Source organism: Passer montanus, unplaced genomic scaffold (assembly GCF_014805655.1).
Source record: "Passer montanus isolate IOZ18808 unplaced genomic scaffold, ASM1480565v1 scaffold10, whole genome shotgun sequence".
Taxonomy (NCBI): Eukaryota; Metazoa; Chordata; class Aves; order Passeriformes; family Passeridae; genus Passer; species Passer montanus.
In genome coordinates, this window is record NW_024356505.1 from 17,070,713 (window position 1) to 17,094,485 (window position 23,773).

At 36.7% G+C, this 23,773-nt stretch overlaps 1 protein-coding gene across 2 annotated transcripts in view; it reads left to right on the top strand.

Annotated features, from left to right (window-relative positions):
* Positions 1-342: 342 nt before the first annotated feature.
* The window catches only part of VWDE (von Willebrand factor D and EGF domains), a 33,162-nt gene continuing 9,731 nt past the window's right edge, over positions 343-23,773 (top strand). Inside the window, exons 1-19 of one of the 2 annotated variants that reach the window (XM_039713415.1) lie at positions 343-522; positions 1,834-2,065; positions 4,189-4,254; positions 5,343-5,602; positions 7,301-7,390; positions 8,466-8,610; positions 9,273-9,487; positions 9,810-9,883; positions 11,794-12,067; positions 12,149-12,357; positions 12,814-13,796; positions 14,969-15,105; positions 17,872-18,027; positions 18,635-18,739; positions 19,084-19,198; positions 20,510-20,760; positions 20,880-21,099; positions 21,641-21,778; positions 22,346-22,408. In XM_039713415.1, coding sequence (XP_039569349.1) covers positions 478-522; positions 1,834-2,065; positions 4,189-4,254; positions 5,343-5,602; positions 7,301-7,390; positions 8,466-8,610; positions 9,273-9,487; positions 9,810-9,883; positions 11,794-12,067; positions 12,149-12,357; positions 12,814-13,796; positions 14,969-15,105; positions 17,872-18,027; positions 18,635-18,739; positions 19,084-19,198; positions 20,510-20,760; positions 20,880-21,099; positions 21,641-21,778; positions 22,346-22,408 — 3,778 coding nt within the window. In that variant the 5' untranslated portion in view covers positions 343-477. Of the gene's footprint in view, positions 523-1,833; positions 2,066-4,188; positions 4,255-5,342; positions 5,603-7,300; positions 7,391-8,465; positions 8,611-9,272; positions 9,488-9,809; positions 9,884-11,793; positions 12,068-12,148; positions 12,358-12,813; positions 13,797-14,968; positions 15,106-17,871; positions 18,028-18,634; positions 18,740-19,083; positions 19,199-20,509; positions 20,761-20,879; positions 21,100-21,640; positions 21,779-22,345; positions 22,409-23,773 lie in introns of those variants that run through there. The other variant, XR_005627969.1, reaches the window with a different exon arrangement.

Consider the following 23,773-nt stretch of genomic DNA (forward strand, 5'->3'; position numbering starts at 1 on the left):
ATGTATCTGACATCTTGTTTGTATTCAGGTTTCATAAATATCAGTATAACTAGAAAATCAAAATCCAGGTAGAATGTATAAACATATTCCTTCCCCCTGGTTTTACATCCAGGCTAAATGCCTATGTGGTTATTACTGCATTTGTTGTCTACTAAAAGAAGCAAAGTTGTGACATAATGAATTATGCTAAATTTCAGACTAAGACTTCAATATATTCTTTCAAAAAATCAGCTTCTCATAATATTGCAACATTTTCCTTTAGAAATGCTTAGCATCTTTTCTAAAATACTTTAGTTAGGCATTCCATCTTGATGCTCAAAATGCTCTTGCTCCACAGTTCTAGAATGCTCTTCTGGTGGACATCAGATCCTGCAGAGCCCTTACCGAAGTGTGGAATTTGATTCTTCCCACCTCCAGCAATCAGCTATTCAGGATTTAATCTGTGACCATTCCCTGACTCCAGGATGGTATCGCTTCATGATTTTTGATAAACCTGCTGAGATGCCAACCAAGTGTGTGGAGGTATTGTTACAAATCATTTCATTCTAAGAAATAGATATTTTGGTGAGGAATTTTTCAGTAGGGTAGGTATAAAACAGAGTATGATTATGGGGACTGATGTGGAACAATACAAAGTTTCTATCGTCTCTAAATATTTGAATATATTAAAATGTGTTAACTGGAAAATTAAGTCCTAGGCATTGAAAATTTTACACTGAATGGGCAATAGCAGAGGATGGTAAATTAAATCTCTTTTAGAGCACTCAAAAACTGCAGTTACCACTCAGTGCTAAAGAAATTTTCTCAGTAGCAGCATAGCAGGGCTGTCATGTTGTAAAGCTGGAACTGTGTGATGGTCAGTGTGTCAGGAAGGCCATGTGAGAGCAGTATAAAGACTTGCAGCCGCATGGACCCAGTAATTGTGGAGCTTTTAAAGTCGTGGTGTCACAGAAAAGAGATTACTCCTAAGGTGACTTGAACTAACAGAACTAATTGAATATTAGTTGCCTTGTCATCTGCAAGCCTCCAAAGACTCAAGAGTTGCTTGAAATATTTAATTCTTCAGATGGCAAGTTCTTCATTTTAGAGCTTATTTGTAGCTTTATTTTGGAGTTCTGTTATATTCTAAGGAGATACATCTTTTTAACTTCCCTTTTTAAAACATTTCCTTCCTTTAAAAACCTGAAAATGTTGTTAGAATATTGTAGCCCTGATTTTTCTAATTAATTGGCATTTCCTTGTTGCAGTCTCTTGAAAAATAAGCTAAAATCCCATCAATTAAGTGCTTTTAAATTAATACAAAACAGTTCAAACATACTAATGCATCAGCTGCCCACATCTCTTAGAAGAAATCCAGGAGGTTAGTTGAGCCTCCAGTTGATGGCAAAGGGCAGGTAAAAAGTGACAGCTTAAACACCTTTGATACTCAGTGTACCTCTGCTCTACCCTGCATTTGCTGTGCTCTCATAGCATCCACACAGTCACTTACTGTAGGTTAATGGTGCAAAGTAGCTCACTAAGCCACAGCACAACTGTGAGCTTTTCTGAGCAAAACACTCAGGCATAGCTTCCAGTTAAGTTCTTCAGGCACTAAATTATACCCTGTCTTTAGAAACAAATACAAATTCACTAGGTTCAGTAAAGGACTTAAGTCTCTTTTGTGTGCATTTGTATTCAGCCTTGAGGAGGAAAGTCATCAATCCCTCTGTTACACTGGCTGAATTTGCTAAAAGCTCATGCGAGAAATTAATTACATATGTACCTCTCATTAAAGCACAGCAACAGTTTGATGTGGCATTAACCATTTCCTGATGTTTTTCTCTGGTGCTGAAGATGAATCACTGTGGGACTCAAGCCCCTGTCTGGCTGTCTCTGAGGGGGTCAGAATCCATGCCTCGACCTGGTGAGATCAAGCAGTTAACAGCTTGTGCTACGTGGCAGTTTTTCTTCAGCACTTCAAGAGACTGCTGTCTTTTCCGAATCCCTGTCAGGGTGAGGAACTGCGGGGATTTCTTTGTTTATTTTCTGCAGCCCACCCAAGGGTGCATGGGGTATTGTGCAGAAGGTGAGAAAATGCATGCTCTAACTCAGCTAAGTGTGTGTGCTTATGAGTAAGTGTTTTTCTGATCTGTATCTGTCTAAAACTTGGTGGAGTGGAAATTTCAGGAAGTAGTTTTGCTAAAATTTCTTGCAATCCTTGCTTTTAATATTGATATAATAGGAGAAATTATCTGAAATGGTGAGATGGGTTCACGTCGCCTCTCTTTAACTTACATGTAGCATTTGACTGATTTTCAAAGACCAGAAACTTAAGAATTGAAATTTTCCATATAATGAGGTGGGGTTATAAGACACACACATCTAGAAATCAAAATTCAGTGCACCTAAATTCAGTATAATTCATGGCACTCAGACTGTCCAAATACCCATTACTGAACATGTGTAGAATTTTGTATCAGAATAAATTTTGTCTTAAGAACTTGAGCAAACTGTGTTTATATCAATTATTATTTAGCACTGTTAGGAATATTTTTCTTGTAATTCTTATAATCTTTCTGGAATGTATACATGTTGTTGCTGGAAGAAAATTCACAGATGCTCTACTGATACACATGCTATTAGTTCTGTGAGAAAGGAGACCCTTTGCAATGTCTCTTACTGTCTTGTGCTGCAAAAGTATGTTAGTGTTGGCAACTCAAAACTTCAGCATTTCATTCTTTATGACAGATTTTTCAGATGAACAAGCCAGAGTTAAATCCTTAGAGTTATAAATACTGTGAAACAATGACAAATTTGTGTAGTAGGAAATTCTTACTAGCTCATATAGCACACCATTATGAAAATACTAGCAGTATTTTCATGCATCATATGCTGTATTGCTTGGAGTCACGTTCTGTTACCGACTGCTTTCAAAAGCATAGTAGCAAATCTATCAGTGGTCTTTCTGGTGCGTTGTTGCCCCATCATTATACCTTTAGATCCAATTTTTAAGACATTCTCCAAGAGTTCAGCAAGCATGTGCCCGAAACAATGAAGAACTCTTGCACAATAGGACTTGCATTTACTTTGGATCGTGGTACGTGGTGAGGAAAGAAGATGCAAAATCACAGCTAGACAGTGAGCTAGTAAATTTTTACTACCTCAAAACAAGGTAGGCAAAAAGCATAACTCTTACTTGCCTCTACTGAACACTGTAAGTCTAAAACACATTTTGAGTTTAAATGCACAAATTTAAGATGATGTCATGTGAAGTCTGCATTTACTTTGGATCGTGATACGTGGTGAGCAAAGAAGATGCAAAATCACAGCTAGACAGCAACCTAGCAAATTTTTACTACCTCAAAACAAAGTAGGCAAAAAAGCATAACTCTCACTTGCCTCTACTGAACACTGTAAATCTGAAACACATTTTGACTTTAAATGCACAAATTTAAGATGATGTCATGTGAAGTGCATTGTACTCTTGTACTGCATTTTGTATCTAGGTTACTATGTGGCCAGTGTTTTTTGTTTAACACTTGACAGCTGCAAATACCTGATGCAAATTTTCTATCTGTCCTCTACATGCTAAGGAATCCAAACATTATACCACTGAAGTGTGGAACAGCAAAAGTCGGCTTTTCATTCTTTTTGGTGAATGGGATTTCCAGTGTTGCTGGTGCCCTTCTGATGTAGTTTGGGTAGAGTGACTAACTGGAATTTTCATGTTTAAGTCAAGTTCCTCTTATTTTTTTCTGTAGCATTCAAAATACAAAATGATAGAAGTGCACAAGGAATTTTTCTTAGGCTTCTGTAGGAAAGGTGATTTTTTTGCAAAGCAGGTTTGCACTGAATTTCACTGTCCAGGGTTACAGTTAAAGAATAAATGTTCAGATGTGAATTTGGAGAGGCAAAATATATGTTTAAGAGAATAGTGTAATTCCTTTTTATTCACTAGCAACACGTGTAAGTATTGGCTGAGCACATCAGCAGTAAAGGTTGTAGAGGTGGTAGAATGTCCTGTACCCTTCCTCCTAGATGATTTCCAGCACAAGAGATTGTGCTCACTGCTGTCATAGCTGTACATGGATCAGATTACAAGATTGCTTCTATTCTGAATTTTTGCACTTCAATTGGTGTTTTGTGATTTTTGGTCTATAATCTATATTCTGTATGTGTGTGAATATAAAATGTAAAAACCCTTTATAGTTGTTTCAGATGCAATGCCACAGACCTGTGGTCCTGAGGGAATGGAAATTGAAGGCATCTGTAGCAGTGAGTATTTTGTTTTGATTTTCCAGGTTTTCTGTGCATCTGTGACCCAATAATGTCAGCACTTAGTGCTATTCTGACTTGAATAAAAACGTGTTCATGTTGTCAACAGTATTGCTTGGTTTGTGGCAAAATGAGCAGTTTGGAGGTAATTTCAGACAAACTTGGATTACAAAAGTTCTTTCTCAGAATATTTTTAATAGGTATCAAAATGTCAAAAAGTAACTGTAATGATGCTGAGTGATTCCTCAGGAGTAAAATGTAAGAGGAACCTACAAATCATATTGTTGCTTTTTCTGTTCCTTTCTAAATGGCCTTTTTCTTTTTCCTTTTTTTTTATTTTTCTTTTCCCCACTTTCTGTATAAATAGTGAAATTATTCTTCTGTAAGTCACATTCCCTTGCATATTGCTCTCTCCTGCCTGGTAAAATAATTAATCACATTTTATTCTCTTTTTTATGTTTTTGGTTTAGGTTTATTTGGATTGTTTTTTCCCCCTCTTTAGCACCTTCCTGTTGTCTAGAATGTAATCAAAAGCTCATAGAGAGTTTTTGCTCCATTTAATAATTATTAGCAGGAAGATACACATTTTTCTTTGATTCTCTTAAGAAGTTATATAGCATTTCCACATATAAAAGAGGTAAATATTGCTAGGCTAGTATACTATTTGGCAAAAAATATGTCAATGTCATTGTATCCAATACTGATTTTGTGCAGAAAAAAAAGCACAGACCACACTTCTGTTTGACTAGGTAACCTGGCTCCTACATCATCTCCATCTGTGTCACCACCACTTCCATCCGTTCATGGAGTTGTAGCAGGGATGATCAAAGGCAGCATATGCCTGAGGTGTACCTTTGGCATTCCTTTATAATCAAAAGCTCATAGAGAGTTTTTGCTCCATTTAATAATTATTAGCAGGAAGATACACATTTTTCTTTGATTCTTTTAAGAAGTTATGTAGCATTTCCACACATAAAATAGGTAAATATTGGTAGTGTACTATTTGGCAAAAAATATGTCAATGTCATTGTATCCAATACTGATTTTGTGCAGAAAAAAAAGCACAGACCACACTTCTGTTTGACTAGGTAACCTGGCTCCTACATCATCTCCATCTGTGTCACCACCACTTCCATCCATTCCTGAAGTTGTATCAGAGATGATCAAAGGCAGCATCTACCTAAGGTGTACCTTTGGCATTCCTTTTGCAAACAGCTCTGTTGGATTCATTGTAACTTGGTCAAGACTCTCTCCTGAAGGTGTCAAAGAAGAACTTACACATGAAACAGCAGTTCATACCTTCTCACTTCTAGAACTTGATGGGATAAATGTCAGACTTGGAGACAGAGTATGTTAAAACATTTTTATGATTTCTTTGTATATTTGTAAATATGGCTCAGTAGACATTAATAGTTTTTAGAGAGAGGTCCAGCACCTTCCTGTGTAATTTTTCTTGGCAGAAGCCTGCTGCCTCTACTTATTTACACCAACTGCCCATGTGAACATGTAAATATTACAGAAATATAACTACTGCTGCCTCTGAGATTTTGAGACTGTCTCAATACAATGCAGTTTCCCTCCAGGAAATTTTTTAAAAATAATGTAAATTATGAGGATTTTTTGATACAACTGCATCTCAGTGAGAGGCTGTAAGTTTTGAGACTGATTGTCTCAATACAGTGCAGTGTCCCTCCAGGAAAATTTTTTATTAAAATAATGTAAATTAAGAGGATTTTTTGATACAACTGCATCTCAGTGAGAGGCTGTAAGAGCCAGAGGTTGTGAAAAGCTATGTTGTTGATTCATTAGATGTATATTTTTCTCTGGATGTGGGTTTGTGTCTAGGATTTATGTTTCAATCTCTGCCATCAAAAGCAATGTGCCTTAACTTCCATTGTACCAGAATGAAGACTTAGTGTCTCATGGTAGCTTTGAGAAGTGTAAGCATTGGAAAATCAATACATCTTTTACCTATACATACCAAAATACAGGTTAATTTTTCCTGGAGAAAATAAAAAAAATAAAACACATGGTTGGTATGTGTTTATATATGTTCAAGCCAAAGCCAGGCTGCCTGGATGGCTTATGGACATGAATAGCAATTTTTATTCCCCAAAAATCATTTGGGGACTTTGTGAAGACTTGCCTGACAGTGTTGGCTTGGTGACAGTCAAAAGGAAAGGCACAATCATAAGCTACCTCCTGCTGCTATGAGTCACTTTTTTTTCAGGATCAGGAATACTGCATGTGTGGTCAGCACATCTCAAAATGGGTACAGCAAAATAAAAACAAATGCCAAAACAAACACCAAACCAAAGCAAAACCAGAGTGTCCAGTATCATGAAACTGGTTCAGTGGAGGGAAGTTACATTGAATTCCTCATGTTGAAGAAGATTATCCAGGTCTATTAATATCAGGAAAAACAATCTAAGATCTGATGGTCACTAAACAAAATGAAAAGGCAAAAGCTATGAAATAGAAAAAAAGACCAGAATGAAGACTTAGGGTTTCATGATAGCTTTGAGAAGCCTAAACATTGGAAAATCAATACATCTTTTACCTATACATACCAAAATTCCTCATGTTGAAGAAGATTATCCAGGTCTATAACATCAGGAAAAACAATCTAAGATCTGATGGTCACTAAACAAAATGAAAAGGCAAAAGCTATGAAATAGAAAAAAAAAGTAGTAAATAACATGTAAACAAGTGTAAAATACATTTTCATAGATATCATTGGCTGTAGAAATGCTCCAGAAAACATTTTTAAAGTATTCATTAAATATGATTTGTATGCAGCTGTTAGTTGAAGAAGTCTCTGGACCACTGGTAGAATATGTCAGGAAAAGGTCCTAGGATGCTCAGTTTGTATCTGTTTTTCTTCTTCATCTGTATTTACCTGTTATCACTGGCAACTGGTATCTTGTGGTATAACCAGAAGACTGGCCATGATGAAGCATTGAACTGACCATGGGGGCTGAGTTCTGTCTTCATGTGACTACTTCCTACCACAAATATATTCTTTTATTCTGGTTTTACCCTACAGATCTACTGTAGCAGTTCTTCTTTTTTCATGGAGAAGCCAGATATACAAAGCTCTTCAGTTGAGAGCAAGGAATTTTTTGCTGGAATTAAGGTAACTTTGTAAAAACATAATGTGGTAGTATTTTTTAAGTATTGCTACAGCAGTTAGTCCTCTGACTAGAAGACACTTAAAATATATAAACTGTGAATTAATAGTGCCTGTTGTCAGCTGAGGTGGGCTTAAATTTGTCTGAAAGCAAGAGAGTCACAGTGGTTTGTGTGCTCCCACATAGTCAAGGTGCAGGAAGGCTGAGCTGGCACCTCAGACACACAGTGCAGGCCTTGGTTTCCAGCTCTGGAGCTGACTGGTGCTGTGCTCATAAAGTCTGGGGGCACAGCCTGACCAGCCTGGTCTGGGCTTGGAGGGGGGTAGCTGGGAGGTGGGCTGTGCTCTGCTGCTTGCTCAGAGGCCAAGCACCAAAGTAGTTTTAGTTCCTGCTGTGGATAGAGCTATAGGGACCCATTTGCTGGCCAAGAATGGTACCCCAGTCCCGGAAATACAGGCTGCATGTCATTAATTACATAGTCCTGCTGACTTAGCCTGAGCCTGTTCCTGTAGGATCAGGGCCCAGATTTCTCTCATGGAAGTGTAGTTCTGCAGTGTACCCTGCGAGGAGGCAAAGGAGGCAATGTGCTCTCTCTGAAGGCTGCATTCAGGACCCCACCCATCCTACCAAGCTGAGCTGTAGGCCCCTGCTACTGATCTCTGAGTTTTTGACTGTACGTTTTTGGTGATCCATATTGTAAGCTTGCAGAGAGGAATTCCAGGAGAAATATGGTGCTTCCAAATTATTCTGGAATTGTTACCTGTAGGTAGCTTCCCACTTCCTGCCTGCCACACAGACAGTACACAAAGCTGTTTGTATCTTAGCTTCCAAGGGTTACTCATTTTTGTGGTGAAGATGTGACTTGCTAACTCCCTCCTCTAGCTAACCCTTTTTCTTGCCTTTTCCTTATCCTTGCCCCTTTACCCACCTCTTCAAGGCTGTGGCTGCTGTGTCTGCATCTTCTCCTCAATATGCTGCTGCTCCTCAGCCTATATAAATAAGCACTCCTAGCTTATTAGGAAGCAGTGCTGCAGTTGACTTACAAAGATTGCATTTTAAGCACAATTTCTTCTGTGCTAGATACATCCAGAAGCATATGATATATCAGAAGATGGGAAGGAATACAGACTGACAATAGAAAGTAGCATTCCTATTCCTTGTCCTGAATTTAGCCAGCTAAAAAGTGACTGCAAAATCTCACTAACATTAAACAGTGCTGATGAAGGTAAGTATTACCATGATTTTGTTACATTTTGTATATTTAATTACATTTTTGTATATTTTTATAAATACTGTGCTGGTTTATTTCTTCAGAGAAGTGGTTACGCTGTAAAATACTTTCTAATATGTTAAAGTATTCAGAGTCTGTATGATGCTGCTGAAAATAGGAAAGAATTACTTGTTGAAGTTTGCAGGTGTTTTGGTAGACACTGATATCAGAGCCACATTCTTTAACTTGAATAGACAGAATACTGTAATACTTGTAAAGTTTATAATTCAGGTAATTTTGTTTACCTGTTGCATTGCAAGTGTTATATAAAGTCATCAGTTTTTACTCCTACAGCCATTTTTTGTAATATTTTCTCAAGCACAAATCCTGTGAACCAGGAGGAGCCTTGCCTATGCAGACAGCCTTTTTTTTCACATTATCCAACCTATCATGATTTCCATTTGTCTGTCAAACTGGGGAATGCAAAAACATTGTCCTTGGTGTGTATATGAAGAGGTAGAGAGGAGGTTTTTTGCGTGACCAAACCCAAGAAAAATGCATGATTATTTTAATTTATGAAAGTGTGTAAATAAGTTAGTATCTATATTAACAGTAGTATGGAGAATGTGTCTTATTTAGAGAAGGAACTCACTAATGATGTGTTTTCTTTAAAACAGGTAAAGAGCAGTTAGGTCTAAACTTGGCTCTTTCTTCTTGTCATGTGGATCTTCTCCAGAAATCCTGCAATGATGGAATCTGTAGTCAAGCTGTAATTTATTTCAGTGCTGTGACAGACTTCATGCAGGATGGAGACAGGATTACCAGAATTGCAGTCAAACCTATATCCAGTGAGAATTTCCTGTGGAATGGCTATGTTCCAGAAAGCACACAGGTTGAAAATCTTTTTGTTAAGATCTGTAAACTGTCCAGAAGTGTGGCTGGTGTTAGAGAAGCTTTTATTTCAGTTGTGACTTAATGATTCACACCAAGATATCTAAGTGGTTGATTTTAATTGCTTTGGTTTTTTCTTGAAATACTGTGTTTTCATCTGAATTTTTTGTCTTATATTTTAATATTGAAGTAACTACTAAGATTGATTAAAAGTATAATATACTTATTAGAATGTAAACTACTATCATAAGATAAATAATGTAGCTGAGTGCATTTATTTCCTAACCTGACGTGTTTTAAATTTGTTTTTCTTTATTTTGAAGATTACAGTTAAGGATCTACCCACTGCCTACTGTTACTCATTTACTGATCCTCATATAATTACTTTTGATGGAAGGTAATTACTGGCTTGCTGCTCTTAATTTTAAGTGTGTTGGCAGTATTTTTGGGTGGGTTTTGGGGAGTGTGTTTTATTTCTTTAATTATTTCTATATTTATTCTAAATCTGTTTTGGTGATCCAAGTAAGCTGTAGTTTCCTGCAATTGCAATAAGCGGTTGACATTTTTTTTTGACAATAAAGATTAATGTGCTTTAGTTGGTAAAAGCTTGCCAGTCGTGATGGGGTTTATAATATTTGCTTTTCTAAAGGCAAGTTTTGGGGTTGTGGCAAGAGAATGAAGCAGATGGATAAGAGGAGTGGTAGCTGTGGAGTCTATTGGCTGCAAAAATTAGAAATGTTCATATATTAAATATGAACCATGATAAAATGATTGAGTAAACAAAACTTTTAATGCAAAGATATTTCCAAATAAAAGCATAGTTCCCCTATTTCTGTGTCAGTATCTGAATCCTAGTAAGGATCAAATTACTAGAAGCTGTTTGCTGTCTGAGTAGCATTTTGCTGTGTTTATTAGTGGCATTGAAAGACACTTATTGACTGCTGTCACTTGCACATCACTGGCCAAAAGGGATTTTGAAGTGAAAACAGCTTACATAGCCACAGCTGGTTTTGGTGTGCTTCTTTCTTACAAGATATTTCTGATTCACAAAGGATGTCTGAACAAACAGAGGCTCCACACCTGGGAGTTTTATGTTCTTTGTTCAGCAGAAGCACATTTCAAGCAGAAGGGTGAGAACACAAGGATATGTTGCCTCCAAGAAAGGATGTTCAGCCCACACATGATAACAGAAGGGGAAATAAAAGTTGTAATTGGTTCTCTAAAAGAACTTAAACTACTATTAATAAAGTCAATGGGCTTATCCTGATCTTGCAGTTTCTCCTTCAGTGGAAGTTTTAGGAATGTCTTAACTGGGCATTGCAACCATGTGATCAAGCTTTCTCATGAAGCAGTGTTTTACTGCAATGTGATGTCTGCAAGCATGATGCTGCAGAGAAAGAACTTTCTTTTTAAGGATAAATTATGTTGCTACTTTATTTTACAAACTGAGGAAACAAATTACCTACTGAATTATGGACAATCCTATGCAGTCCCAGTTGTGCAGCCATCTGCAGTTTGTCTGCTGCCCCATTATGCACAAAGAAAATTGACAGTCTACAATCAACTGTGAAATGCCATTTATAGCCAAGAGGCTATTAAACTTACAGCAAAAGTTTGGGGGTTTTCTTTCTGTTTTTTATTTTTTCTATTTTTTTTTCTTCCTGCTGAATCATTAAATTGGCTATTTTAACCTTGCTTCAGGGGACAGATGGCTAACCCTAAGGAAAAAAAGCAAGTTGCTATTTATGGTTTTCATCTTAAATGATCATTGGGAATAAGCACTCCCCATCTCCATCTTAATAAAGCAGAGCTTTTTAAAAGGATGTGACTTTCTAAATCATTTTGTCAAGGGTACTTGTGAGGTTTTGAGCAGCTGCCCCCACATGCACACTGCTATGCATCTTACTGCTCTTGCTGCATAGGTGTACCATTGTAGACACACAACGGTTGAGAAGTACCCTCCATATGCACTGTTAGAATCAAAGAATAGCAGTAGCTTCATGCTTATGTTTACATTCACAGCCATTGTCTACATATATACCACTCAAGATCCTTCTTTTCTGCTGTAAAAATAAGATTTTTTTTTAAATTTAGAGCTGCTCAGAGGAAGATATGATGGCGTTTGCTCAGGATAAAGATTTGTTTTGCTCTGTGAGCTGTAGTGCTTTTTCTGACTTGAGAAAAATGAGTTTCAGTATCAATATTCACCAAATATTAGAAATCTGCTTGAAAATAGAGTTGCTGATATGCAGTGATACAGTTATTTCACCACCAGAGTGATATCACATGCTATACTTTTGATTCCAGAGTCTATGACAATTTTAAAACTGGAACATTTGTTCTCTATAAGAGTACATCTCGAGATTTTGAAGTTCATGTTCGCCAGTGGGACTGTGGAAGTCTTCACTACCCAGCATCCTGCAACTGTGGCTTTGTTGCTAAGGAAGGAAGTGATATAATTGCATTTGACATGTGCAGTGGTCAGCTCCATGAATCACAGCCACACTTATCTGTAATAAACAGAGACACAACAGGAAGCAATGTCAGAATCACTGAATCCTACCTAGGAAGAAAAGTAACAGTAAGTAGTAAATAATTGCTTACAGATCAGGTAAAGTGAAAAATCAAGTTTCTCATGAGGCAATCTTTAATCTCTTTTTAGGTTTTGTTTTCTTCTGGAGCTTTCGTTCGTGCTGATGTGAGTGAATGGGGAATGAGCCTAACACTTAGGGCACCCAGTTCAGATTACAGACATACAGTGGGACTCTGTGGCACCTTTGATGGAAATGCAGAGAATGACTATCACACTGCGAGTGGGATGGAAATCCCAAACCATGCTAATGTTCATATTTCTTTTATTAAGGAATGGAGGTAACAAAATGCTTCAGTGCTTCTGTTGATAAATCAGATGCCATCATTTTTGGTTCTGCCTTTCCTTCACACTCTTAAAAACTTGTCAAAATAATAAAAAAAGAATCTCCTTAAGTTTTTAAGTTGATATTAGAATATAATAATTACATTCCATAATTAATTTAAGAGAAAATTTAAACTGAATTGCCAAATAAATATTTAAGCACTGTGATGTAAGATTAGTTTGATTAGGTTTGGAACAAAGCACCAAGGTATACAGAAAATATCCACTCATCTCAATTCTTTTCTAAGTTACTCTTGGGGTTTTGTGTTTTAACTGGTGTTTAAATATAACTGTGTGATGCATACTTACGCTGTACAAGTATGAAACAACAAAGAACAAAAAAAGTTAATGCTTTAATAACACAAAGAAAATCCTTCAGATGGTACAGTTTCACCTTTTTCTTTCCTCACTAGAATTTTACCAGGAGAGAGCTTGTTTGACAAGACACCTGCTTCATTGACATCTTCTAGAAAAATGTTCTTCTGTGACTGTTCACTTGAAGATACCGGATTATATCAACCAGCAAACAATCTGGAGACAGTTAGTCAGTCAGAACCACCTCTGTCTTGTAAAGAAAGTGAAAATGGTAGATTTCTTTCTTTGATACCAGGACTGGATGTCACTGCTGAGTATCTTGGTCCTGCTGATCTTGTCGGGGGCTTGAAGAAACGTTCATCTACGCAGGAAATGGATTTATCTACACTTCTGCAGAGGCAGAATAATCAAACCAAACTTCACCAAACATCACTATTAAACTCACGTCCCTCTGCCACCTCAGTGGGTAATACTGGTACTGAAAGAGAAGGAAGTTCAAGCTTAGACATTAGGAGAAATTCTCACCATTACAGCAGTCATTTTAAAACTCAACCTGCTACAAGTAGAGGGAAGCGCCAAAATTATTATGAATACCATCCAGTATTTGTCTTCCAAAGTCTCAGCCAAACAGATTTAGAGGGATATAGTTATTTTTTCCCAGAGGACCATGCCACTGACACAGATGAAAAGCTCCTTCCTTCCTGGCCCACACCTTCAGGCCTTAGTGAATCTAGTGCTTTGTTGCTGTGCCAGCAGGCAATAGCTAATTCCAGCATAGGCAGGTCCTGTGGTGCCCTCCTTGGCCGGCGAACAGGGGATGCCATCGATATGTGCGTTAAAGATTTGCTGCTGAAAGATGACCTCCGTTGGACAGAAGCTTCCTTAGCTCTGCTGGAGAATGAATGTGAGAAAAGAATTTTAGAAGAAATAAATTACAGCCCACAGGAACTTGAAGAGTCAGTTGAGAGCCTGCTTACTGCTTTGAAGTGTCCCAGTCTCTGCAGTGGTAATGGAGAATGTACAGAATGGGGCTGTGCATGTTTTCAAGGCTACAGCTCATATGACTGCAGCATACTGTCTGGTAAGTGGAGGGAAATGAGATTTACTTCAACAATGTTCTCAATGTTTGTACAAAGTGTATTTGTTTTGCTGCCTTTCTCTCCTGCTTTTGTACATGGGCAGGGGTTCTCAATTGTTTAGTTACAGTTTACTACAGCTGTAATTATTTTGCATTCAGCCTTCTTGTTTCCAAGGCCAGAACATGAGCTTAGTTTCTAATAGGTCAGATTAAAAAAAGTCACTTTGCAATGCAGAGTGTAGCCCCAAGAGACTGTCAGTGTTTCCACATGCTGTCTCCTTCAGAGAAAATATGCCACATTCATCCCTCCCCTAGTTTTTTATAGTTTATGTGATCCTGTTTATTAAATCTCAGTGTGATGTTTTTGCCTTTATTGATGTTACATCTCTGTAAGCTAACTGTTAGATGGGATGGGAGCAGAATTGGTAGTGAAGAAAAAAGAGCTGTAACAAATAGTGCTGGGCAGGGTTTTTTCCATTTTCAGCAGGTAAGATATTCACTAAAAATTCAGTTGAACAATTACACTGGAAAAGTATGAACAGTACTACCGAAGTCAAAACTCTTTGAAAATAAAACCAAAATTGGTTTGCAATCATGTTTTTGTTTTAATGACTTAAGAGCAAATAGAGAAAGAGGGAATAGAATAATAAGAAATATTTGACTTCAAGAGAAATAAAATAAGCTAGTATTGCCTTATAAAAATTGTTTTTGAGTGTTCTGATCTGTCACTTTATTTCCTGAAATAATTTCCATTTCAGATTTTTTTTAGGTTTTTTAAAAGTTTTTAATAAAAAAGAATCCCTATACAAATTATTGCATAACTGCCTCCTTTCCAGTTCCTATTTCTAAGGCCTTAGTTTCATTTCAGTTTTATTCTGGAAGTCTGATATAAAGAACTATAGTTGAGAAAGCAAAACATGTATTCACAAGTGTTTATCAGTTGAAATTTCTCTGCTTCCTAATACTGAGATTCCAAGAGAAGACAGAAGCCTAGCTTTAAAGTTTCAGTGCAATAATGTAATGTCTTTTCTGTTTATGCTTCCTTTCAGTTGGTTCCAGATTTTCTTGTTTGCATAATTTTCATGGTTGGATAGAAAAATAAACATACTGCATAATGTAAAAGCATATGAATGAATTCTCATACTAGCATTTATTGTCTAATCTCTGCTTCCAAGACCAGGCTCCAGAAATTACAGAGCTGGAGAATGCTGGGCTGTGCGACATTCGGCAGTATGACTGCACATCTGTGAGAGTGTTTGGACATGGCTTCAGGGACTCATTGAACCTGAAATGTGAAATCATCAAATTGCAAGTAGGTCTCCTTGAATAGTGACAATTACATTTTAAACTTCTTAGAGAACAAGAGACAAAATGTCAAACGTATTATTCATTGATGTGAGCACAGCCCAATGGTTTAGTGGAAGCTAAAAGCAAAGGCACTCAGCACTTTGCGGCAAACACTCAAGACTTTGCAAGATTGCCATTTCCTCCATGATAAGAGAAATACAAAACATAATGGGAATGTTCAGCAGCTGGGAGGGAGATAACAGCACACAGCAGCTATCCATCAGAAGAGGGCAAGGGCAGCCCTATTAGTAACAACCAGCGCATCGTTGTATTTTTAAGTGCTTATGGAGAGGAATGGAAGTACCACTTCTTTGAAAAAGGACAGCAAGGTTAAAGCCATTACTAGATTTCTCTCTCAAATCTAATGCTTGAAATAGCCTTTTATAAACATAATAAATCTATTAGGAAAAGATAAAGAAAGGCATTTTTGATACGTTGTCCATTTCCCAGAAGTAGAAAACCATGGCTCTTTAATGATATATGTCAGGTTTGAACAGGAGGTTAAAAAATGTTTCACTGTAAACTTCAGGGGAATTTGTGTACAGAGACTGTTGTTGCTGATTCTTAAAAAGAAAATTTTCAAGGCAAATACGCAAACAATTTACAAGTTGTAGCCTGGAATAAATGGTCAGCATAAAAGTTTTTATGTCATGTTAGACATGAGAACAGAAAAACCTAAAAGTAAAACTGTGTTTTATTGGTGTGATGATGGAGGGGGTGAGAGCTGGCAAAAGGGGAACCATTCAATGGGAAATGTTCCTGAGACAGTAGTTTTCCTTAGCTATTTCCAGCAGATACTGAAATTGTTTTGACAGATTAGGCAATGCTGGCTATAGATTTTTCTTAAACTGCACATATATGCACTCAAGTTGGCTTGAAATGATTATCAAGAGTAGGTTTATGCTCCCCTTATATTAAAAGACTTTTAGACCAAGCTTGCAGTAAGACGTTTATTGGGAGTTCACTTATCACAGTTTGAAATGTCTCAGTTTTAATTCATGGCAAGGTATTCTGAAATCTCTTTTGGTGGTGCTGTATTTGGCTGCCCACACAAAAACTTCCTAATTAGTCACTTTTAATGATGATCTTCTCACTGACAAGAGCCATTTTACTGCTGTTAGCTGCAGTTGAGGAGAAAGCTGCAAATTTTTTCCTTGAGAATACAAAAGAAAGGAAGTTTGGGGTACTGGTTTTTTGTTTAGTTTTTCGGTCTGGAGAAATAATGAATTTAAGGAAATGTCAATGGACTTGCAACAGTATAGAACTGTGCATATTTTGAGATTGAACTCAAATGATCAAAATTTTGTAGAAGAGGCATGTTGACAGAATTTAGAATTTCTTTCTCTTTTCCATATTTTCACTTTTGAAATGTTAAATCAAATCTATTTTTCATGGGCTGTCTTACCCAGTTTAGGGTAGATACTTGATGCAGGTTTGGGTAGGAAATAGCCAGGAGCTTATGATTGTAGAGATAGAGAATTTAAAGGTAGAGGATGAGAGTATGTTTAACCTTTGCAAAACAAAAATAGAGTTTTATTTCCTTCTGGTTTACACTGAACTCCAATTTCCATGAACCTTATGAGCTGAAATGTTTACAGATCTGAAAGCTTTTTAATTGGTTTTTGAAAGATTAAACTGTTTCTGAAAAAATATCTGAACTTGCCTCCAGCTAGTAGCAAAAGGTTTCTGAAGAAGTAGACTGTATCACATTTCAAAGGTTGCAGTATTAAATATACTCAAAATGCCATGTTTAGAAATATTTAGCTTTTATACTTACCTTTGCTGTGAATTTCTTAAATGAGTATAGGGTGAAAGAAAAATATAAGTGGTTGGAACAGAAGCAGCACATATGTCTTTTTAGCAAAAGTGTTCCTTTTTCTGTTTAAAAAAGAAAAAAGGCTAGGCCTATATAGTAGATGACTCTCCATGTAAAGATTGGGATTGAATAAATGTTTTGATTGGTTCTAATAACTAAAAAAAATATGCAAGCTCAAGTAAAAACTACTCAAGCTCAAAATCCCTTTTACTTGCTGTTCTCTTGATTCTTAGTCTGCCTGGATTCTTAATTCCATCTCATTTTATTTATTTTCCATATGCTTAACCCTACTTCCATATCAATGCTTCAGCCAAATAATATTATCACCCTTAATCTGTTATCTTGAGCTCCCAGGATGGATCCTTAGATGCTCTGTCCTCACAGCAGTTTAGAAGAAAAGTCTGTGGGTGTCATGAAAAGTCAGTGGTGTCCTGTTCCATTAAACAACCTATTGGCTTGTACAAGGGCTAAATGGCCAACTGCCAGTATTGCCCCAGCACCCAGAATGATTCCTGAGCCCTGCCAAAACCTCATCTGCTCCTTTGACTAAAGCCTGTCCTGGCATGGGAGCAGAGATGGAGTGGAACAGAGGCACTTGCACGTCAGATCAGTGGTGTTTGAGGATCACCCACTGCCTCACCCTCCTGTTCCCTTCCAGCTGGAAGGGCTGTTTGTCCTTGGCAATGCAGTGCCAGAGGGCTGTGCACCAGGAAAGACTTCTCTGCCTGCTCCTCCACAGTAGCAGGCTTAGGTAAAAATCTATATGCAAATGTTATCTAATATTTGCCACTGCATTCTAATCCAGACATATTAGACTGGTTCAAACACTGTGCAATACATGGGGAGTTTTTCTCTGGTAAAAATGTTTTCGTGATGTATTTCGGTGAAAAACAAATTTTCTGTCTTAACATTCAGTATAGTGATAGACAGTGGATTCCTGGAGAACCTCTAACTATGCCAGCTGCCTTCCAAAATGCCAGGACTGTTGACTGCCAGTTACCAAGTGATGGCCAGCAGTCTGATGTCATGGATATGATAGATGACAAACCCATTGCCAGATGGCAAATAAAGGTACTCTTATAAATTTCAAATATTCACTTACAAATGTTCCTCTTAAGATGAAAATATGTCACATAGATATTATCCTTTATTTAATGGTTATCTCCCTTATCTAAAGGGAGAAGTCAACTTGCTTAACTTGGGGTCTCAGTCTTGTCACCTAAGCTTAAGTGTCAAGTGTCATTTGATGGTATTCTCCTGCAAGGGGACTGGTAGATACAACCTAGGTCCTGCAGAGACACTCATTCTTCAAGAGTAGATGTTAAAGGCCAAGTAGTTACCCTAGAGTATTTCAAATGACCTTGGATCCATCTTTGGTAGAACTGAGTTGCACTCAGCCACGTGTGCTCTCATACAGATAATCTGAGCTCTCATACAGATGGCGTCAATAAGGTCAATAGAGTCTACACAGAATTCAATTTACCTTAGACACTGACATGTGGTTGGTCAAAATCTGCCTAGACTCCTTGGCAGGTTTAATTAGATTTCTGATGACTTTTGTGAGGGTTTAGACACCTGCACGTGGGTGTCTATTAATTAGTGGAAGCTTGTGCTAGTGGACCAGGTGAGTCTATCAATACCTCTATCCATTAATCCATTTTTACTGGTCACCTTGCAGATTTCTAATGATGGATTTGTTTATAGCAACTCTAAAACAATGATATTATATGATGGAGCCTGTCAGATATGTGAACCACAAGAATTTGGGTTATGTACATTAAAGGTATGTGTTTCACTACTCTCTTTTATGAAAGTAATGCGTTTTTCAGGCTGAAAAAAAATCTAGAAAAATTAGCAGAACATACCTGTTCTTGTTTCCAGCAGGGATTTTCAATGCACAGAAAGAGAAGCTGAGTTGAGGCAATTTTAAATGTAAAAAATCAAACCAAAAGTTCTTCCTATAATTACCAAGTAAAACCAAACTTGCCATTAGTTATTTAGATTTAGAAGCAAGCTTCGTTGTTTAATAGAAATGAAGAATGATTAGATTTTATTTAATACTTAAAAATTCATAACCAGTTTGATAACCAAAACCATTAGTTAATCACATTGTCATTTCTCTAAAAGGAGAAAACATGCAACATAGATGGACTCTGTTATGGTGAAGGAGACACAAATCCAACCAGCCCTTGCTTACTGTGCAGACCTGACTTAGCCAAGTTAACTTGGTCAGTTGTTGAAAGTAAGTTCTAAATAGTATTTTTAATACCAAGTAGTTGAAAGTCTGCAGAGTTTGTAATTTAAGGTAATAGTGATGTTTTAAGTTTAGCTAGGTAAATGTTTTGGTATTTCTATTAGTTTTTGAAAATTATATTGTTGTTTCCAGACCATATATGTAATATTTTAATTTACTTTCTCTGACTCTCCTGCTGTAGTAATTACAAATAACTAATGAAGATTTAACAACTTTCAGTCTAATTAGTACTTTGGAGTCTTGATATTTAGCACGGCTACATCCACATATGTTTGTCTTCAGCGTATAGGTGAAACAGGTATTTTTCAACAAATTATTCTGATTACAAACAAGTGGAGATCCAAAATTAAATTAAATGATGTAATATTTATTAGACACTTAATATCTGGGCATCATTTACATTGGTGGCATAGATACATGGCCTAAATCTTAAGTACATCTAAGGCTGCTATACTCCAGTCCAGTTAGAAACCATACTATGAAGGGAAAACTTAAGTCTAAATTTTTCATTTTCCTGTAGTACAAAGTTCCAACACAGAAGTTATAACTCTTTTGGTGCAGATTTTAGTCTTTGAATATACACATCACCTTGATCCCTTCACCAAATGGAATATTTCTTTGAGCTTTCATATTAGCCATCCAGCCTGTCCTGCCAACTCCAGTCTATAACATCACAAGTACAAGCATTCTGTCAGCGTCTTCATGAGTGAAAGACCCATGAAATCAAGACTCTGCCTTGATTAGGAAAGGTCCTGTCTGAATAGGACTTCTGGTGCCTGTCTTGATGAATCCTGTCGCAGTTCAAACTTGTACTGAAAGCCAAGGTAGATATACCTATTCTAAAAGGATGAGATGTGAATGAAAGGAATTAAATGAAACTCATCCAGCAGAGAGGGAGTCAATGGATTTCTGTGTTATCAGCATGTTATGGACTGGAATTCAATACAGCCAAAGTCAGAAATGAGAGAAGAATGAAAACCAGAGGCACACTCCAAACCTAAAGAGCACAACCTCTTTCTGCAAGGAAGATGGTGTTAGAAATGAGAGAGTTTAGAAGCTGAGACACTGATTACATCTTCTTCTTCCTTCATAGTTTTTGCCACAGTGGGTGGATTCCTGCTTGCAGCAGTCACTGGTTATTGAAAATATCAGGTGTTTTTCCTGTGCCAGTCAAATGAAATTAGAATTTAAGAGAAATAAGTATGTGGGATTTCTTTAGTAGAAAGATATGTTCTTTTAAGTTTTTATAAGTATATTGCAACTTTTCCTTAGAGGAGGAAAACATCTCCTTTGTTACAGGTAACCAGCCTCCAGTGCTTGAAACTTTTCAGGGTATGCTACAGACATTTTATGGAGAAGATTTTTTGTATCAGTTTTTGGCTTCAGATCCAGAAGGCTCTGCTATTCATTTCACATTGGATTCTGGTCCAGAAGGTGCCAGTCTTTCCCCATCAGGTCTCCTTTCGTGGAAAGCTCTGTCAATGAATGTCCATAAATTAACATTTTCTTTGACAGATGACTGCAATGCAACGACCAAGGTAGAAATAGAGGTAATGAATATTACAGTAAAATAACACTTAGTAACAAGATACCTAAGTTATCTATTTACAGAACTCATTGCTAGTTCATTAAAAAAAAAGAAAACTGTCTTATTGGGCATGTCTTGTAGGTCAGTGTAAAATCATGTGATTGCCTAAATAATGGCTCATGTGTGACAAACATTAATTTCCCACCTGGAAGTGGAAGATATCTTTGTGTGTGTGTGGCTGGATTTGAAGGTGATCTCTGTCAAGTGAATACTGATGACTGTAAACTTAACCAGTGTGGTATTGGCAGATGTGTGGATGGAATAAACAGCTATTACTGTGAATGTCCACATGAACTTCAAGGTAAATTGCTGCTTTATTTCCATGCATTTATCATGTTTAGTAATAAATAGGAGTTTTTAATTTTATGTCTACAATTTTCTTTTTTTAATTTTCACTGTAAATAACTTACTGTTGAGAGTTATATAGTATTATGAAGAAACTTTATGGTCTTGTGGTAGAGATATATGATATACTTCAAGATTTTTCCTGCATGACTATAATAGTTGTTTATTTTACTTCATTATGAAAGCTAATTTGCATTGTTTCCCTCTGCAAAAGTAAATTCATCAACACAGGGAAACACAGGAAATTCCTCCTGCAGATAATCATGCAGTCCTCACAGCCTATCTTCTCCATATTCTACAACAAGGAAAATACTTGATATGAGAGGAAAAAATGTAAATAGCAAACCTTATCAGATGTTCTTATTAGATGTACTGAAATGAATGGTTGCACTTCTTTTTTCTCAGCACTTGCATACATTGTACTTTTATAAATGCACCATCAAAGTCTAGTGACACAATATTATAAAAAAAAAAATTAAATCTGTATTTCAATACAGGTAAAAATTGTCAAGAGGATGTAGATGAATGTTCATCCAGTCCTTGCTTCCCTGGAGTATTTTGTTTCAATACTTTTGGTTCTTACTATTGTGGTCCATGCCCAAATAATCTTCAAGGAGATGGGAAAACATGTCATGGTAAAACTATTTGATTTTTAGAAGAATGGTATTGTCTTACTGTCATTCAGATAAAATATCTTTGATTGTGCTTCATGTTTCATTTTCAATAGTCAGCAAAGCACGGCTCTGTCTCTGCTGATGGCAATATTAGACTGTACTGGGTCAACACAGCTCTAAAATACTTTCTAGTGTAGAAAAAAACAAATACAAAACACATCCCCGTTTTTTTACATTAGAGTAGAAAAATATAGTGGAATATTTTTGGCATTTTTGTCATTATTTTAATAATATGAGAAATTATTAATAAGTTACTGAAAATGTATATTTTTCATTAGACTGATTAACATAGAACTGTTTACCCAAGCCAAGGCAGCTGCCAAACATTTATTTACAAGCAATTTCTGAATAACTCATGTTTTTAAATACTCTGCTAAAAAACTTTTAATAAATGTTTTTTAACTTTAATCTTTCTGAATTTTCAGTTGTTTTTATGTAATAAAATTTTAACTTTGTTTGTAATTTATTTAAATTTAAAAAAATGTAGCTGCTTCTGTGCACTACTAATGTGCCTTCACATCTTTTCAGAAAGCTTTGACAACACTGGTGTTGAAAGGAAGGATTCCACGGGAGAAGTTGGAGAGAATAAAGGTGATTTTTTTCCTGAAGAAAATGGAATTTCTGATTCACATGCTGATAAGAATATAGCTGGCAGATAAAAGTTCTAGTCAGTTTTAAGCTATTCACTTTATTTTTCAGTTTGACACAATTTATTAATTACTGGGGTTGTATTCTGATCTTAAAAATGAGACTGAAATGTCAATATCAACAAATCCCTTGGGTCAGTCAAGCGATTTTATTAACAGTGTGATGTTTGACACTCTTATAGTTGCCTTTTGTTTTAGTGACCAACCACTGACACAAAATAGGTAACAAGGGGATAGGGACATCTGTTATATGAGATAAACAAAAGTTTATGGCATTATGTTGAATGTCATTTTCCTACTTCAACTCAAAGGAGAGGTGAAGGATATGGCAAGTGAATGTCTTTATTCCGAAACTCTGTGAATGCTGTTGCTGGCATTTCCAGGTCTGTGCCTGCTGGGGGTTTCTTTGTAGGAAAGTCTCATGTGTCTTTTCCCTTTATCTCTGAATTGTTGTTGGGGGGAAGGAAGACTCTCTTACTGCACTGCTGGATAATTCTTCATCTGCTGCAAAACAGTTTGCTTTTCAGCAGTGGGAGACCACACTTTATGATGATTCAGTAAAGTTTAACCTTTTATAAACCATTTTCTAGTTATAAATAGGTTAGGGTTTCATTCCTCCACTGCCTCATAATGCTAAAATCCCATATACAGTATTCTGCCAGTCTGGAATTATAGTGCTGTACTTCTTTGCACAAACCACACACTTTCCCTGGGCAGAGTATGAAGTATTTATGACTTATTTTGTGTTCTCTTGAATGAGGAGGCTGAGTCAGTCTCTGATGTTTATTAAACAGTTGAAGCATCCCACTATAAAACCATGCAGAAAATTTAATAAAGTTGATAAAAAAAGTTTGAAGAATAAAACATGGTAATACTTGTGCTACAAGTTGGTGGCTTGTTCCCCTAGAATACTGTCCATGGTGCATCAGTATGTATCAGCATCTACATACATGTGGTCTTATCTCTCCTTCTAGTGCTTAGACATACTGATGAATCATATGCAATATCTTTCCCTTAAATTCTTTCAGTTACCTAGTTGAAAGCAATATATGGAGCTGATAATCTGCTGACAGTAAATCTGTTTATTGACCTAATATGGGAAAATCTCTGCTCCTATAAATTGTGTTTTATCCTTATCTTCCAGCCAAGAAAAGGCCATGGTGAGGGCGGGAGAGGTTGTAATCAGAACACCTTGATCTTCTCTAATTCTCCCAGTTAGGTTCTACTGCATACTTACATTCTGACATAACACAAGGAGAGATTTCCTGAAGCACAGAATGAATGGGCTGTATGTTTGTCTGTTCAGAAA